The sequence below is a fragment of the Amblyomma maculatum genome, chromosome 2 (assembly GCF_055883805.1).
Source record: "Amblyomma maculatum isolate TAMU_Amacu chromosome 2, ASM5588380v1, whole genome shotgun sequence".
Taxonomy (NCBI): Eukaryota; Metazoa; Arthropoda; class Arachnida; order Ixodida; family Ixodidae; genus Amblyomma; species Amblyomma maculatum.
In genome coordinates this window covers 64,151,420-64,168,682 of record NC_139345.1, presented here as the reverse complement: position 1 = coordinate 64,168,682, position 17,263 = coordinate 64,151,420, and the positions used below count along the sequence as shown (strand labels likewise).

The 17,263-nt window shown below is 43.4% G+C and overlaps 1 protein-coding gene across 1 annotated transcript in view; it reads right to left on the bottom strand.

Moving 5' to 3' along the window:
- LOC146198819 (apolipoprotein D-like) overlaps positions 1-2,675 on the bottom strand; it is a 49,402-nt gene extending 46,727 nt beyond the window's left edge. Inside the window, exons 1-2 of the mRNA XM_084591983.1 lie at positions 2,541-2,675; positions 1,116-1,252 (exon numbers count right to left, since the gene is read on the bottom strand). Coding sequence (XP_084448109.1) covers positions 1,116-1,252; positions 2,541-2,675 — 272 coding nt within the window. The remainder of the gene's footprint in view (positions 1-1,115; positions 1,253-2,540) is intronic.
- Between the last annotated feature and the right edge of the window lie 14,588 nt (positions 2,676-17,263).

Genomic DNA, 17,263 nt, shown 5'->3' with positions numbered 1-17,263 from the left:
ACAGTGCACATCTTCAAGCTGCCCTGTCTGGATCCAGTGGCAGAACATGCTGTACTATGGTTTTAGCACAGCTAGAAGCAGCCTCCGCACCAGGGTACTGCATTCTCTGCCGCTGGATCCAGACAGGGCAGCTTGAAGATGTTCACTGTGAATTCTTCATAGCCACCAGCCCTGCAGCGCCTGTGGAGAGCCTTTGACAAGTATTACCTGTGCAAGAACATGATGCCATCGTTCCTCTTGGAAGAACTGGCCCGGAAGATTCTGTCCACAGCCAAGGCTGTCAACTTCTTGCTTCATGTGTGCCAGGGTGCTCCACAGCAGGCAGACCCGCCTCCATCGAAAAGCGGCCACCGAGGCCGGGATTCGATCCCGCGTCCTTGGGCACAGTGGTCGAGCGCCCTAACCCCTGCGCCACCCCGGCGGGGCGAAAGGCCTCGCGCCTTGCTTCCGACGCGCTTATCTACCATCGTCTCTTCGCTGCTAATGTCACGCCCCCTTGATTAGCTGTTCGCTCATGTGCACTCGCGCTGCCCACGCAAACACAATACAAATAGAAAAAACGCGCGCGGGGTTTAAAACACTTGAGGCTGCGGAGCCCCACAAGTCCTGTCATATGGTCAGAATTTTCTGTAGTCCTGCAGTAGTTTTCTGTTGGAGCAACACATCATTCTGATGTTACTATAGATATTTTTATTGCCACAATTCATTCAATGTCAAAAACAGCACATAAACTTTGTTTCAAGAACAAAAAAAATTCAGTTATCTTTTTCTGACTGTTAACCTTAACAAGAGTGCTCTTGAAGTTGACCACTTGCTTTAAACTGCGCATGTCATGGTGTCCAGCAGCATGCACGCAGTCTCCCTTAGATTTACAAATAATACGGTGCGACGGACAAGGACAAAGAAGCCACACAAACGATCGGACTAGCGCCACACAAAACTATGGCAGGTTCAGTGCGGAAACTTCGAAAAAGGAAAGGTCTAAATGCAGAAGAAATATTTTCAAGCAGAACTCTTGTTTGGGCTAGTTGGTACATTTAGATTCACACCTAATGCGCAAATAATCTAAATGTACCAACTAGCTCAAATAAGAGTTCTGCTTGAGACTCCCTTACTTGGGCAGCACCGCGCTGTTCACCGCAGAGAACTTCCCCTGGCCGTCATAGTAGTATTCAACGCTGACGCAGTGCAGCCGCTGGTTGTTCGCGTACCTGGCGAAGGTGCGCTCGATCTCGAACCACTTGCCGGAGAACTGCACACAACGGCGCATCAACTATACACTGCTGAAGGCGAGAGGACCTATCGGTTTATGTCGACGTTCCTTGTTCTTCTAAAGAAAGGAAGAAATTCGGTTTGGCTCCACCGACCAACGCAGTATCGTATACTAAGGCGTCCAAATCACGACTTCCTTTCCGGCTATAATTTCTATTCAAACGTCTGGGGTTAGTCCAGTCGCGTTTGATTTTGGGCCAAGCCGGTTTTGAACGTGAGTGAACTCAATTTTATAAATGCGCAGTCATAGTTGGGAGTTGGCTACTTAATTATTGGTGTGAGCCAAGTCCATTATTCAAACCGTCTCTCACTTTAATGCGCATCAATGTGGCAATTCGACAGCGGCATGTTTCGATCCACTGCACACAAATGAAAGTTGATAAAGATGAAGACATGCAATGTACAGCTTGAGAGAGCGGCAGTAAAAGACGCTGTATGATAAACTGCGGTGATCACTGCGATGTTTTGTACTCTCTTCCCACGAAAAATACCTGGCTTCGAATCCGCTCCGACGGTATATTTTTTCGTTTGACTGTTGCTCTACGTGCTGTTGCATGCAGGCTTCACACTCAACCCGGGTTTTGTAGATTTGATAGTGAGGTAGTGCTTTAACACTAAAAGAAGACAGTATTTATGAAGTATTTGCAAAGTTTTAAAGGCTAGAAAATGTTTCGAATTGCTGCTGATGACAGTCGCTTCTCATCCGCAGTGTGGAGCGCTTATACAGTACCCTCAAAAACCCTCAAAAACCAAACGGCATCGACAGGTGCAGGGTTCTCCTTGCCTTACACGTATTAAGCATACTTCACTGCACATGGCTATAAGAAACAATCTTATCTATCTGCGTGATTACGTTGGCGAGGATGGTATACTATGAAATAGTTTTGAAAAAATAAATTAAGAACAAATATGAATAAAAAAACACACCTGACTTGGAGGGCACTTTCTTGACGCAAGGTGATATTTACATTGGTTTTGAAATCAAGGAGTGGAAATAAATAATTTTGCGCCATATTTCGCTATTTCCACTATAAAAAAGACGCAAAAACTTACAAGAAACCTCAGTTAATAAAACTTTTGTTGAATAATATTGATTACTGCCCGAATTAGACCTCAAAAATAGCGCCCGGTTTATATTATCAAATTTTGAAACAAATAAAAGATACATAGGTACGGATATAACGAATAAACGTTTACAACGAAGTGACTTCGGCGCTTGTCAAACTTTTCATGTTTGTGTTTAGCAGTATATGGCAGCAAACACCCACCTTGTTTGGATCCAGCTTGTCCTGCACATTGACCGCCGGGCAGGGACCTATGTCGATCACCTGGCACGAGATCGGGTGCGTTGCTGCAACGAGGACTGCCGTCACCAGCAGCAGTGGCGACAGCTGCGCTGCCATTGTTTTCAGGGCTTTCCTTTTTGTCGTCGCCTCACAGGCTGCCGGACAAAAAACCGACTTCACCGAGGTCGACGCACGTCGAATCCGCCCAGCGCGGTCGGGTTGGGCGGGATGTCGTCCGCTTGGCTGCCGTGCATGTCAGGAACTGCGGTCCACTAGTGCGCCCTAACAATTGGGGCGCGCTGGGGTGTCCGCGGAGCAGGCTGTTGGACTAACTTCGTACTCACTGTTTTAAACCTAAGAAGCAAAAATATCGCCCTAAAGCAACGCGTCTCCGCGCGAAGTGTGTAAAACTGTGCCAGCATTCAGCAGCCCAGTTATGGTCTTCTGATGCTGACTGAGCTGCTTTGAATGCTTGGTACAAAAAAAAAAAAAAAAAGGAGTGGCTACAGTTGAGGTTCAGTTTTGTGAACTTGCTAGTTAATTCGCCAGTTATTTAGTTAGTAAAGATCAATCCCTATTACCTTGGCCCAATATGGACGTATTCTTGCTCTGGAAAGCAGATTCGCACTGTATGTAAAGATGTGGTGATCGGGAATGAAAAAAAAAGTATAATTTTTAATCTTTGGGAGTACGTCGAATCATTTTGGGTGTTTTTTTGCCAGTCAAGTGATTGGCTTTGCAGTTTCTCCATGGTACATTTTTTTTTGTTTTACTAGAAAACAGTAGCGGCAGAGAAAAATTTCGAGCACCCATACATTGCATGAAAAGGCTGTGTGAGCACGTCAAATCACTAGACATGCATTGCCACTAGGGTAAGAGACAACAGGTTGTTAATTTCTCACCATGTGCAAGAAACAGAACAGCCTTGGTCAGGCGTATGGTTCCAGCGACACCGCCATGCCATCATTATTTGCGGAGCAGTCGCTTCTTCACACGATTGGAATAGGTGAGTGTTTTGTTTTATGGCGCATATAAGCGACAACGGTTACCCCGCGTCAGTCGAAGGGTAAAATTTGCTGACTTTGTTAGAAGCCCTCAAAATATATTTAAAGTTTGGAAAGAACCTTCGCTTACTTTAAAAAACGTAAAAACACAAGACTTGCTCACAAATGCATTTTCTTGTCTACTGAAAGATAAAAAGGCATATATTGAGGATAAAACAGTAGAAAATGTTTTTATATGTTACCATCTCTGCGTATAACTTTGGATATTGATGTCTATTCTTTTTCAAGAATAAAACTCTATGCGAGGGGATGTGTGTGTCCATGCAAAAGCAACATAAAATGACTTCAGTGAAACGATATTTGGCATGAGCATGTCTTCCATTCTGCTATGATAAGTTTTAATAGGTGTAGCTTAATATTTACTTTCGGTGTAGATTAAGCTTAATATTTATTTTAGGTGTAGTTTAAGCTTAATATTTACTTTAGGCGTGGGTTAATATTTACTTCAGTATTCTATTTAGATTGTCATTTCTTTCTCAGTTAAGAGTACTGAAATGGTAGCAAATCTATCTTTTTTATTTCTTATGTGTCGAGCTTTGCAGCACATAAATCAACCTTTTCGTTACCACTGATTCTGACGTAACTTAGGAGCCAAAGATTTATAGTGTGGCCCTATGCTGTAGTGTTTATGTTGTACATAATATGATGAAGAGAGGTGAGTTTGCTCAGCGAATCAGTACGTGTAATGCCACTGTTCTTGATTCGCTTTTTATATTTTTTTCTACAGCGTGTCTGTGTAGCACCCCACAACACTGAAAATAGATTCAAACTTAGGTAGGTGAGCTGTTTTGTCCTAGTTGTTTGTACTGCAGTACTTCCAGCGTAACGTGCTAATTTTAAACACCGGCATAAGATGCTGTGTATTTCCTGCATTTTTATTTTTGCGCTAGATATTTCTGTAATATCTGTATTTTAAGACCCACCGATGGCATGTCGTGTTTTTTGTTTTCTTTCAGTATGATGAATTCAGTTCAGCCATAAAATCATCACATCATTATTTTCACGTTCACCGATACCAAACTATAAATATCCCTCATGTTTTCCTTGATGTGATGTGAGCTGCTGTTGGATGAGTATATTTGTTTGTTGATCAGTTTGGTGGTTGGTTGGTTCACAGGAAGGGAAAGGCGCAGTATCTGTCACACGTGCTCTGTGGACACCTGAACCGCGCCGTAAGGGAAGGGAGGAAGGTGGGAATGAAAGTGGAAAGAGAGAAAGGGGAGCCGTAGTGGAGGGCTACGGATAATTTCGACCACCTGGGGATCTTTAACGTGCGCTGACATCGCACAGCACACGGACGCCACTTCGTTTCGCCTCCATCGAAACGCAGCCGCCGAGGTCGGGTTCGAACCCGGGAACTCCGGCACAGTAGTCGGGCGTCTTACCACTGCGCTACCCCGGCGGGGCAATGTTTGGTGGTGCATAAGTGGTATTTCGACTCATAGTGTGTAAAACGCGCTCAGTGGGCTAGCAAACGACCCGTAGATGTCACTTTGGGCACAGGGCGTAAAGCAACGCATATATCGTGCTAAGGAGCGTACTGTATTTGCTATTTTATTTGTTCTGCAGATCGCCTGTCATGCGTACGTCGCAAATCATAGTTGATAGGGGCTGATCTTGCAATGACGTCACAATCAGTGGGGCCTAAGTGCGAATAAATTTGTAGTATAAGCGATATTAACGCAGAGAGCATAGGCTGCATGTTCGGTTTGGTTTAGTTTATAGGGATTGACGTCCCAGAGCAACTCACGCTATTGCAATGAAGCAAGGAGGGAAAGCTAGAATGGAGCGTCTATAATATACTGTCAGTATATTCTAGGCACCGTTACGACCGCTGAGTGGATACGCATAAGGTGCGGCCTGTCGTGTCGCCCGAAACAGGTATGATGCTCCTGGATGGATGGAATATAGGAGCGTCCCCTTTGAAACGGGGTGGTAGCAGTAGCTATCATGCTCATTTTTTCTCCTTATATCTTAATTATTGATTTAGAATGGTTAACTAGTTCCCATCGCCACCGCCACTGAGTCACTGATTCGAGACAGTTACGGGCGGATAGCTACGATTTCATCGAAGGTTTGGTGTACGGGTGGCGCTTCATAATTTCTGGATTTAAGACCTATGCTTCACAAAACATAAACGATGATCCACGTGCACATTTGAGATCCACTGCAGCACGTCCCCACAACTGCGCTGCTCCGACAGACAAATGCACTTATTTAAGCCGAAAAAAATAAATAAAAATAAATCGCGTCGCTTGTAAGCGCGTTTCAGCGAGTGGTTGTCCATTCCGTTACCTATGTTTTAAACACACGAAGTACTCAGCAAGCTATGTTAATTTTTAACATATAATTATCTAACCTAAGGACACGGTTTTGAACCGGTTATTAACGCTATATAACTTTTAGCGCCCTTATGATTATAAACGCAGCGCTGTTCAGCATCATATTTCAACTTGTTCGCACGTAATTGCTTTAAAGATTACTATAGTGGACAACAATTTTAAATAATAGTGTATTGTAGCTGCCGCAGATAAAACACAATACAGCTCAAAGAGCTGAGCTCAGCCAAGTTTTTCTTTTTTTTTCGCAGTCATGTGAGATACACAAACGTTGGAGGTTTCTTTCGAATTTGAAGAACTTTCCTCGAGAGAAATTAATGTGCAAGCACAGAAGTGAGTAGGTTTCTGCAATTGTCTGTTTGCATCTCAAATAGGTTACTCTCCCTTAGTCTGGAGCACAACAGCAAAAGTAAACAGCAATAAAATCCAGTTACTTATGAAAAAAGCGCTTCGCCAGGTGGCGAGAGTTTCTTGGGGTGCACCATCAATGCCTCTTTTTCCGATGTTCAATGTCTTACCTTTTGCGAACATATAGCTACCGATTGATAACACGATACAAGACATTCCTGAAAGTCAATAACAAAGCCTTTTGGCCCCTTTTAATCTAAAACGACCTCCTCGCATGCTATATACTGCCCTCTCTGCGCAACCAGGACTCATGGTTGGTCCATTTTTTAGGACGGGCCATGGTTTGAACAACATCGAAAATTGCATAAGCAGCTTCCGAATGAGCTCATCTTAAAAGGCTGAATTTAGGTGATATAAAACCAGCAGAAATAACAGCTTATCTACTGAATTCTGTTCAGATGTGCGTGCTACCGAGCACATGTCTGGGTAAATCATAGAAATGTTCCTAAGACGTTTTGTAGCTTATTGTTTTTTGCACACATCATTATGTGCATTATATTGTTTTGACTGAAATAATGATGTGTTTGAGTTGATGATGCTTTTTTTTTGCTGCACTGTAACTGCATGCAAACAATTGGTAAGGGCACATGGGCCCTGTCAAGTTATCTCCGGACAAGGTTCCTGTGCCTTGCATTTCATTGTATAAAATGCAGAACAAACTTGAATTTGAATATTTCCTCATTTGCTTTGGTTCGATAGCGGCGCTTGGGTTTTATCGCCTGCGTATAAATGCGGGCTAGAGCTTGAGTAAAAATTAATTACTTACAATGGAAGCCACTACCCGCTTTAAAATTCTCCATATTATGTTCCGCCGGCCACAGTTCGAGCGCTCTAGACTGAACTGCTCACGTCGGTACAATTGTTTTCTATGTATGGTTGATTCAGCCCATTTTGTTAGCGGTGGTCGTGTCACCTTCCACAGGAATACGAATACTTTGCAGGGGTCCATGGTGTGGCCGCGATCTTGTCTTTCGGTAATGAACTGCGGAAATTGTATGCAATAATGAAGGATAGCTAAAATCAATATGCTACATAGCTTGTCGATTCGTCTGAACTCCAGGCAGTTCATGAGGTGCATAGGCTGGCCTACTTCAATTTTTGGATATCTGAGGTGCCCAACAAAGATGTTTGGGCTCTCTCTAGAGCCGTCGCATTCAGCTGGAGTTCTTCAAACCTTGTCATCAGCGGATAGGTCAATTCTTCCCTTCTGCTTTCTTCTTTATTCGCGTTCATGTCGTATGTAATGGGGATAGTTCGGAACCGTAGCTGGCCTGGAAGCACCGACAAAAAATGGGTCTTTTATTTTGGTTGCTTCTTGCAGTAATTGTATTTGAAATGCAGTGAATATACGATTAATTCACCACTCGGGTTCTAACTGCTTCTTTTCCTGCCCGGGCCATCTCGGGAAGTATTCTAACGGTACAGCGTTAAAGGACACGTTCTCGGAAAGAAAAGTCACGGGCGTGCCTCTGTCAGGTAGTAGGTAGATGTCAGGGGAGATATGTTCAAGCACTGATTTGATCTCGGCTTGTGTGAAGTATTGTGTGAAGTCTGCTTGCTGCCTTGAGATGGAAGGTTGAGATGACAACTGAATCCCCCGGGTTTCTTGGTTTTCTTGTAAGACAGGCTTCTCCTACGCCACGCAGGGATGTTCGCAAGGCTCTTTTATAACTCGGCTTTATATCTATGCAGAGTGGTCTTTCAAATAATGCGGTAGCTTACGAGTGCACGCTAATGAGTATCGGTGAAATGACAGGGGCCCAAAGGAAGAAATTGTAGAGATTAGACATGTAACAAAGTTAATGCAACGAACGAGAATATGTAAGGGGGGCAGCGTGCGGGAGCAATTCATGCTGTCATGTAGTACTCCTAAAAGCGGCGCTTCCTCCCGATTCTTTTAAACCCTCTACCCGTGTAGTTCGCAAAGGAGCTCATGCTAACATATCGTGAGACCTTTCCTTTAATTTCGCTGTCGCTGCACACCGGCACACAGCAGTTGTGCGGCATGATGCCGCATGCGCTTATAGAGCAATGCTGAAATCTGTAGGCATTGGTTACATACGCGCACAGAACTAGAATAACCAGGCGGCCTGGCAGAGCAGTCACAACGGAGACACATGCCAACAGCGCCGGCGCCCTTCCGCGGCGTCTGACCGACCATCCTGACTGCACGTCGTCCCTGAGTAGTGGCGCCCCTCCTGAGAATGACGGCAGAAACTGTAATTTCTTTCATCACGCTCATTTCTAGCCTTTGAAGCGCGAAGCGTCGGAATTTCTTTCATCACGCTCATTTCTAGCCTTTGAAGCGCGAAGCGTCGGACTGCTTAGGCACTTTCGCGGCCGAGCTAGAGGTTCCATGACTCCGCTAAATGGCGCCGCCCCTACAAAAAATAAGCTTTAATACGGCCTAATACGGGCGTGAATATCAAGAGAAATCGCGTTTTGCGTGGTTTGGAACATACGGTATTATTTTGAAAACCGTTCCATTCAACAAGTGTCTGCAACAACCCATGAAAGCGCAAAAAAAGAAAGAAAAATGCTTCAGCTGAAACTTTATGGAGGTTAATGTAAAGAAAGACCTAAAATGTCACATTTCTTGCATTTTTAATGACCCAAGAAAGCGTGAAACTTTCCTGTAATGTTTCATCCAAGAACTTAAGTGAAATATTTTAAAATAGCATCAGTGATTGCGTCTTCTAGGCGTGTTGAAACTTTTTGTTCTTAGACCAACTTTTGCTCTTTTGAGGAAGCTTCAAATAAGCGCTTACGCCAGGAAACAAAATATCGAGAGAAAAACTTTGGAGAAAGACGTTTGGCGCATTGCGAACATGCCCATTCTTTTCTTCAAAACTTTTGGCGGTGTTAGTTTTTAGGCACTAGGACGTTTCGCTCAGAATGACCCAAAAAGCAAAAACGTTGCTGTTATCACACACACACACACACACACACACACACACACACACACACACACACACACACACACACACACACACACACACACACACACACACACACACACACACACACACACACACACACACACACACACACACACACACACACACACACACACACACACACACACACACACACACACACACACACACACACACACACACACACACACACACACACACACACACACACACACACACACACACACACACACGCACACACGCACACACGCACACACGCACACACACACACACACACACACACACACACACACACACGCACGCACGCACGCACGCACGCACACGCACACGCACACGCACACGCACGCACACACACACACACACAGGGTGTGTATGTGCGTGTCCTCTATTATTTGTCCCGTTTATAGTGCACTGTTTTTGTTGGTCATGTACCAATTGACCCGGCATCTTTCAGTAATCTGTAACAATGTGTCCTATTTTGTTATTTACACTGATCTATGTCTTATAGTTTGCCACCGCTGATCGATGTTACTCACGATCGGCGCAAACCACCCTGAGCATAGTATTTTTCGGATGACAGCGTTTAATGTTTTTAAACTTTCATGATCCACTTTATCAACTTACCTTTGCTACTTTGTGCGGTAACGCCCTCAGACTATATGAGCGTCCCTGCTTCAGTTGCAAGACTGGAGTTTAACTGCCTAGATTTGGGATGGACGCTATAGGAAAAAAGCATGCTGCGAATACGGTATTTTACCGTACATGCTTTGGCTCCACCCAAGCGTCATTGATACATTGCTATTACAATTACAGCTAATTCACGAATAGTTCGCAACAACCACGTGCCGAGTTGACCTACTACTGCCCTTAGCCAAAATACCCGTGTTTGAGTTTTGGCCGTCATCATGGTTCCAACCTTTACAGAGTATGTTTAGACAGTTCATAAGCTGTCTAAGCTCCTGTTATTGAGGTCTATAGATTATCAGAAAATTTATGCCTGTGGGTTCTTCTTAGATTATTTTTATCTATCGACTGCCTTCAAACAAATTTAAGGCTTTCTATAGATGTTATATCGATTTTCTTTAGACGATGAAAATGAAGGCTGTTACAGAACTCAGTATGTACACAGCCTAGATTGTCTATTAACGAAATGAAATTAAGAGGACAATAGACTGCAGTCTGTAGATTATTTATAGACAAAAGCAACAGGCCTGCAAATGATGACTGTAGAGTCTGTAAAAAAGCCTGTAAAGAATCTATAGACAATATTTATAAGGGTTAAGTGGGGAAACGGTTACCAGTAGTGCTGTGTGAGCATCTTCAGCATCTCATTGTTTTCGGGGGTGAAGTAATTCATGAGTATGTTTGTCAACGTGAATGAGCTCGCAAAGTTGCTGATATTACTTCAGGTAATATGGTGAGGGACGTTGACGGTGTGAAGTAAGGGGGAGCAGTATACAAACGTGCACTCAGAAAGCGCGATGACGTACCCATTTCTTGTAATAAATATATATGCTTCCGTACTCTGCAGATAGGGCTAATAAAAGCATTACTCAGTATACTTACGTGCTTTGTTTGATATGCGACTTGACCACACAGACTGACAGGCTGAACGTTGTTCTCTCTGATGCCTCATCCTTGCTGCCAAACGTGTCCACAAAGGAGAAACTAGTTATATATATATTTATATATATATATATATATATATATATATATATATATATATATATATATATATATATATATATATATATATATATATATATATCTAGAAACAAGGAAAGACGTAGAACCAGCACTGTTCGATGTATACCATCAGTGCCGTATAAAGCGAAAACTGGACAATGTAGAAGTAAACACACACACAAAAAATATAACCTGCTAAATAGAAAACGCAGCCACTGCTGGTTAAGAAGTGTGGTGTCCCTGCCTTCGGAGTGAAAGTCTACCCTGCAAAAATTCATAGTTTCTGACATACCCTGAAAGTTTTGCAAAGTACGTTTTTTCAGTGCGAAATTGTCTATGAACGCTGTTTTCCTGAGATTCCTAAGATCGTACCATGCATAATAATCAACATATCCGCAAATCATCGCTTAGAACGCTTATAGCTTTAAAAAAGTAGCCTGTTGGTTTCTTATGGCGGGCCTAATTATCCGGTCCTAGTACACCACCAACTTCAAAACCAAGAATTTGCTAAGCAAAGGAAGGTTAGACTACATTCCATGAATATGCACATAACAGTACCCTATAATATTAATCGCTTTCGTGAAAATGAAAATTTATGTCCAAAAAATTTGGACTTGAGGTCATTAGAGTTCGGAGTTTTTCTGGTTGTGTTTCATTCAGCACTGCTAATACACGACATTCAAAGCTGCTTCTGAGAAATTGTAGATTGTGACTGAGAACTTCACAAGGTTATCAGAAGACACAGAAAAGAATTAAAGAGGCGAACAAACTCTGTCACCTCTTTACCCTTTCAGCGTCCTTGGGACCTCTAGCGCTGATTTTGCCGCTGTCTTATGCCACCTAGACCAAGCTATATCCACTTGGTTTGTAAGACGACGTGAGCTGACTTGTGTACCAAATCCTTTCGTCTTGGTAATCATTGCCACTGAGGCTGGTCGCCCGAGAATAACATTGCGAGAGAACACTGCGCCTACAAGGTTCGTAACTAGGGGCACCTATACTACATGTAGATTCTAGTTTGTTTTGGAATGTGTTTACGGACGGATTACTGGCTCGAGATCATGCATATAATTTGTCCATTAGTCTATTTTTTTTTTAAAGTCAAGGAATGGAGCCCACGCGCTAATGATTGCTTGGGAAGGACAATACGCTCAGGGACGCGCGCTTGCGTTAAAGGCAGATAGCCGGGACGCTAATGACGACCTTCCTTCGACAATGCCTATGAAGTGTCTGCCAGTTCTGGTTTTTGTAGTGGCCATGAATGCGCAGCTCCGTTCGGCACTCTTAAGACACTGCCGAGATCCTTACTCGCGATAAGATTATTGAGCATAAGGGCCCACAACTGAATAACAAGTAGAATTCTCTTGTGATAAATTATTAAAAATTTATTCAATGATGTATTTACAGGAAATGTGGTACAAATTGTGAAGTTGAAAACATCTTACAAAGTAAGTACAAGCTTAAAAGGCTTAAGTGAGTGTTGCTTTTCTTTTCCCGTCCTTATAACCAGAGAGGTAACGGTCTTTAATTGTTAGCTTTTCTGCTGTTTCGCTCGCAAATAACAGGTGAAAATAAAACGAGGTTTGGAAAGGGGAACATGCTGAGAGGAGGTTGGAGGAGAGGAAGGAGCATATCTCTCTTCTTTATGTTTTTTAATGACCTCTTTCAATGTGCTACGTACGCTGATTTGTCTAATCTTTTGTTTGGGTTTGTTCCCGCTCCAGCGGATTCTATAAAAAAATACAAATTCATTAAGTGAACTTTGTTAAATTGTATTTTGATTTCTCTCCAGGTTAGCGAGAAGCTCGCTTATGACTTATTATTCACTCTACGCATATCATGTTTTCTTTTTGGTGCAGTACCTTCATTCCTCGGTATTGCGAAATAAATTCAATTAATTCATCGAAGCCATATAGAATTACTCAAGATCCCGTGACTTAGACGAAGCGATGGTAAATAACAATTGTTTCCCTTATTTTTTTTTTTTTCGCTTCGTGGTTAACAAGTTGTGTTTGTTTTTAACTCCGGCTTCACGCACTTCGGTCATTCGGTCTGCCCGTGCACTAGCGTTTGATTAGGTGCTCGTTCAGACGTGTCAGCACCGTTGTACGCTGGCAAAAAAAAAAAAAAAGTCAGACAGATGCATGAAAGATAAAACGAGGTCAAGCGCACACCCAGGTCTAGCTCGTTGGCCTTATTTTGACTGTGTTCCCTCTGGAGGAGAATTATCATTCTCAAAACATGGCAGCGCGTATGCAGAATCTCGCTCCATGAGAGCCCCACTAAAAGCCCGACGCTCTATAGAAAGAAAAGGACGACAGTAAGGACCCGACCTTTGGCTATGACAGCTGTCAAATAGGCTTAAGCTTGCGAACTCTATAAACGCAACGCGCACAATTCCTGAACAAGGCATGGTGAACAAGGGAAAAGTTGTCCTGTTAACATTAACAACACCTCGCTTTTTTTTTTTTTTTGTTACGAGAAAGAAGAAACAAGCAAGGATCCTGTCTTGAAAGTCGTGGCCTGCAGTTATGTCGACCTACTGACATCTTAGCCTTAGGCGCCCGAAGAAAGCGAAGTGGCAACGACACTGTGGTTGCTTAACCGCTGCCCTTTTGCGCAGAGTAAACTGTAGGCTTCACACAGTGTTTAACAGTAATTTCAGTTAATGAAGCTGACAATAGGATGATTGCTGTTTCAACACACGAACAAGCAGTGGTCATTAAGACAAATATTGCTCGCCAGGCCAGAGGCCAAAAACACGTAATGTTCGACTGTCTTGATGCGGCCAAATAAATGAAAGATTGCACAGGAATACATTGAGCAGCTATCGCTCGGTCAACAATTAATTACACTATATTCACCACGGCTTAATTGCAATCAGGCCGTGAACAGCACCATTTGAACACAGTCATCGGCGTGCAGTTCCGTAGCTATGCGCCACTTCAATGGAGCGGTCACGTCACATATCAGCCATGCAGCACAAGAGGAGTCATTCGCGTTCCCTAAAGCGCAGTGACAAGAGCAGACCGAATGGTCCTCGCGGGGTGGCCGGCTGTCAACTTTTCATCAAAGCCTCCTCTCGAAAGCGAACAAAAACGAAAAGGTTCCTCTCGCGTCACGCTGCTTTAACAGAGGAGCAGTAACGTCAGCAAACAATTGCCCTGGAATATATAACTCGTCTGCCGGAGTTCTGCGATAGTAGAATGCTAAACCGCTCGTTACCGTGCGTGTAACAGTTATACCGATTTTCTCTCTATAAGCCGAGATGGCCAACAACAACTTTGTCAAAACCATAAGCTGCGGCGCACGAAACGACGAACTGCTCGTGAACAAGATCCGCCTTAGGTATTATAACTCTCACTATACCGTTACGGCGGCAACGGTGGTGACTCCGAGCACAACGCAACGTAACATAACGCCTTTTTTTTTTCTGTTTTCTTTTTTCTTCGCGGCACCCGATCTTGCAACGGGAAAACATCGGGGCGCGATGTTGGCTAAAACGTAGGCGTGTATCAGGCTGCAGGTGGAGTAATGGGGGCTGTTTTATGTGGCAAGGGAAAGGGGGGAGGAGAGGACGAGCGGTCGGCACGATCCCCTTCCCCCCTGCCGGCGAGAGAGAAGACAACTGAACACATGCACTCGCCGCTTGATCCTAAGTGTTAGTCGGAAAAGACCCTCGACATTCTCTAGATTCGTAGCTGCTCAGTCCTATAGCATGGAAATTCTTGTACACTACGTCTAAGCGTCCATGTTTTTTGCAAAAAACGACGCAGCGATAGAGAGAGAGAGAGAGAGAGATAGAGCGACGGCGCGCATGTGTGTGAGAAAGTGGCTTACATTTTGTGCGGAAACAATTTGTGTGAAAAGAATCACCGTCGTCGTCGGTCGCAGACCTCGTCGTATGTATGTGTATATATATATATATTTATATATTTCTTATCTCTCTCATCTTTTTCTTCTCTTTCTGTCAAGTATATAGACATCGTCCACCTCTGCGGCGTTGCGCACAACCATTTTTTTCCTTGTATCTCTCTCTCTGTTATTTTCCTCTCTTTATTCTAACCGAGCCTGGTGGGGTGATGGTGGTCCGAACCCATCCTTTCGTAGCATTTTACATATATATATATATATATATATATATATATATATATATATATATATATATATATATATATATATATATATATATATATATATATATATATGTTATGGCTTGCCGAAAAAGAGTGGCTTGCATGTATGTTTTTTTTTTACAGGCTTCCAACAAACGGAACAGATATGAAGCGTCATCTGTCCGCAGACGCACACACAGGCGTGCGTGCCGCGACGGAATAATGAAGCGATTTGTAGCACTTTGTGTTTTGCTGAAAAACAGCAAACATGAGGAAAACACAAACAGAAGCTTACAAACAGCAGGGAGGTAAAGGGGAGGACACGTGTACGGACGACTGAACAGAATGAGGACCGCAAGGGAAAAAGACACAACCATTAGTGCGCTCGAGCCGACGTTCACTGTACGTCCCTGCGTTTGCCAAAAAGTGACAATGTGTGTACGCCCTGGAAAGGGAAACAAACGAGGATGCGATTGAAGGGAGGGAGAGGAAAGATCTCAGGAAGAAAAACAGGATTCGGAACAAATGAAAGAGAGAGAGAAGAAAAAAAAACGCAATATTTCGGACGTTTTGTGCATGACACCACTTTGCCGCAGCCGCAAAAGGGCAAAAAAGCCGTGCTCACAAGCAGCGGCGCGTCTAGCGGGGCAAAGAGGATCGATCATGTTTTAATAACAGCACGCATGTGTGTGAAAACAGCCTATGTCTAGAAACGTGCCACCTTAGTTTGCAGTAGCCAACTGTATTTCTCTCTCTCTTCTTCTTGTTCTTCTTCTAATTTTTTACATTGCATTCACTCGATGCGCTGCGCGAGTTTTCTTCGATACAGGAAAAACAAAAGCAAAAATGTATACAATAAAATTGCAGATAGCAAAAACGTACATGTTGTATGGCAACCATCTTCCATTGCACAACGCGCACATGTTAACCATGGAAGCAGCAGTACAACCTTCGCGAAAAAACGATACCGCCTTGTAACAACACTTCAGGCGAGAGTTCGAGAGTTCCCCGCCGCACGGTGAACAGAAAACGCAGAAAGGCATACCCTTTCAGTCCCACACTCCCTAATATCAGAATGGGAAGCGGGAGGGTCTAAGGATGGGGAAAGGTTGGAAAGGCTCAAGGAGGAGCGTGTCGCTATGCCTGCCTCGGTCAGTTCACTAAGTCGTTTTGTCTGAACAGCTACGCGAAATATAGCTCCAAGACGCTTTGATTTATGTGTGTTTGCAATTTTTATGAAGAACCTTCTGACTACGAAAAAAAAAAAAAGTACGTAAGCAATCTGACTGTGCTTTCGTAGGTATGCAAACGGGTTTTCGGAACGCGTGTTTTTTTTTTTTTGTGTGTGTGAAATAACATCAAGGGCAACGTCAGCGGCAACCTACAGACGTGAAGTTTGTCTGTTACGCGGAAGGAAGCATTTCAGATTTAATCAATTTAATTTAACTCTTTTTCCCTGTAGGGTCTTTAGAGAACCACAAAAAACAGCTTTGGATTGAAACTTCAGGACTTGAAAGGTTCTGTTGAGAATCTATTGAGTACTCGCAAAAAAAGCACACAAAAAGAAAAATAACCTTTGGTAAGTAGGTTGAAGCCAAGTTTGCAGTCACCTGTTGTCATCTCTCTCTCTCTCTTAAAATATTGCTGCATGCGCTCACCGAAGGAATGAGAACATGACGTCTCCATATTTTTTTAGGCAGCTTGAAACAGCAGTTCATAAATGGTCATTCGGGAACGGACCTTTGCGAGATGAGGCAACGAACGATAACTTTTGCTGAATTTCAGAGAGTTATAAGCGTACATTCTTTACGTTCATGCGGCAGTGGGTACCTGGAAAGCGTTGAGTAAGCTAGTGACAAAAAGATCTTATAATGATGAATATATATGTCTTTGTCTTGGTTCCTGCGCATATCGTTCTTTAATGAATTACGGATAAGAAGAGGGAGGTGTGAGAAATCTGTTGGGTGGCGCAGTGAATTCACATTTGCGAAAACTGTCCGATAGCTTTTATGTGCGCAATATTTGTATAACCTTTGTAATTTCTGAAGGCGGACGATGATGGCTAGTTAGTTTACACGAAAGAGCAGTTGTGCATTTTGGCTGAGGCCCGCGTTGGGGCGCCCGCGTTGGGGCGACGAAAAGTTTCTACGATAACTG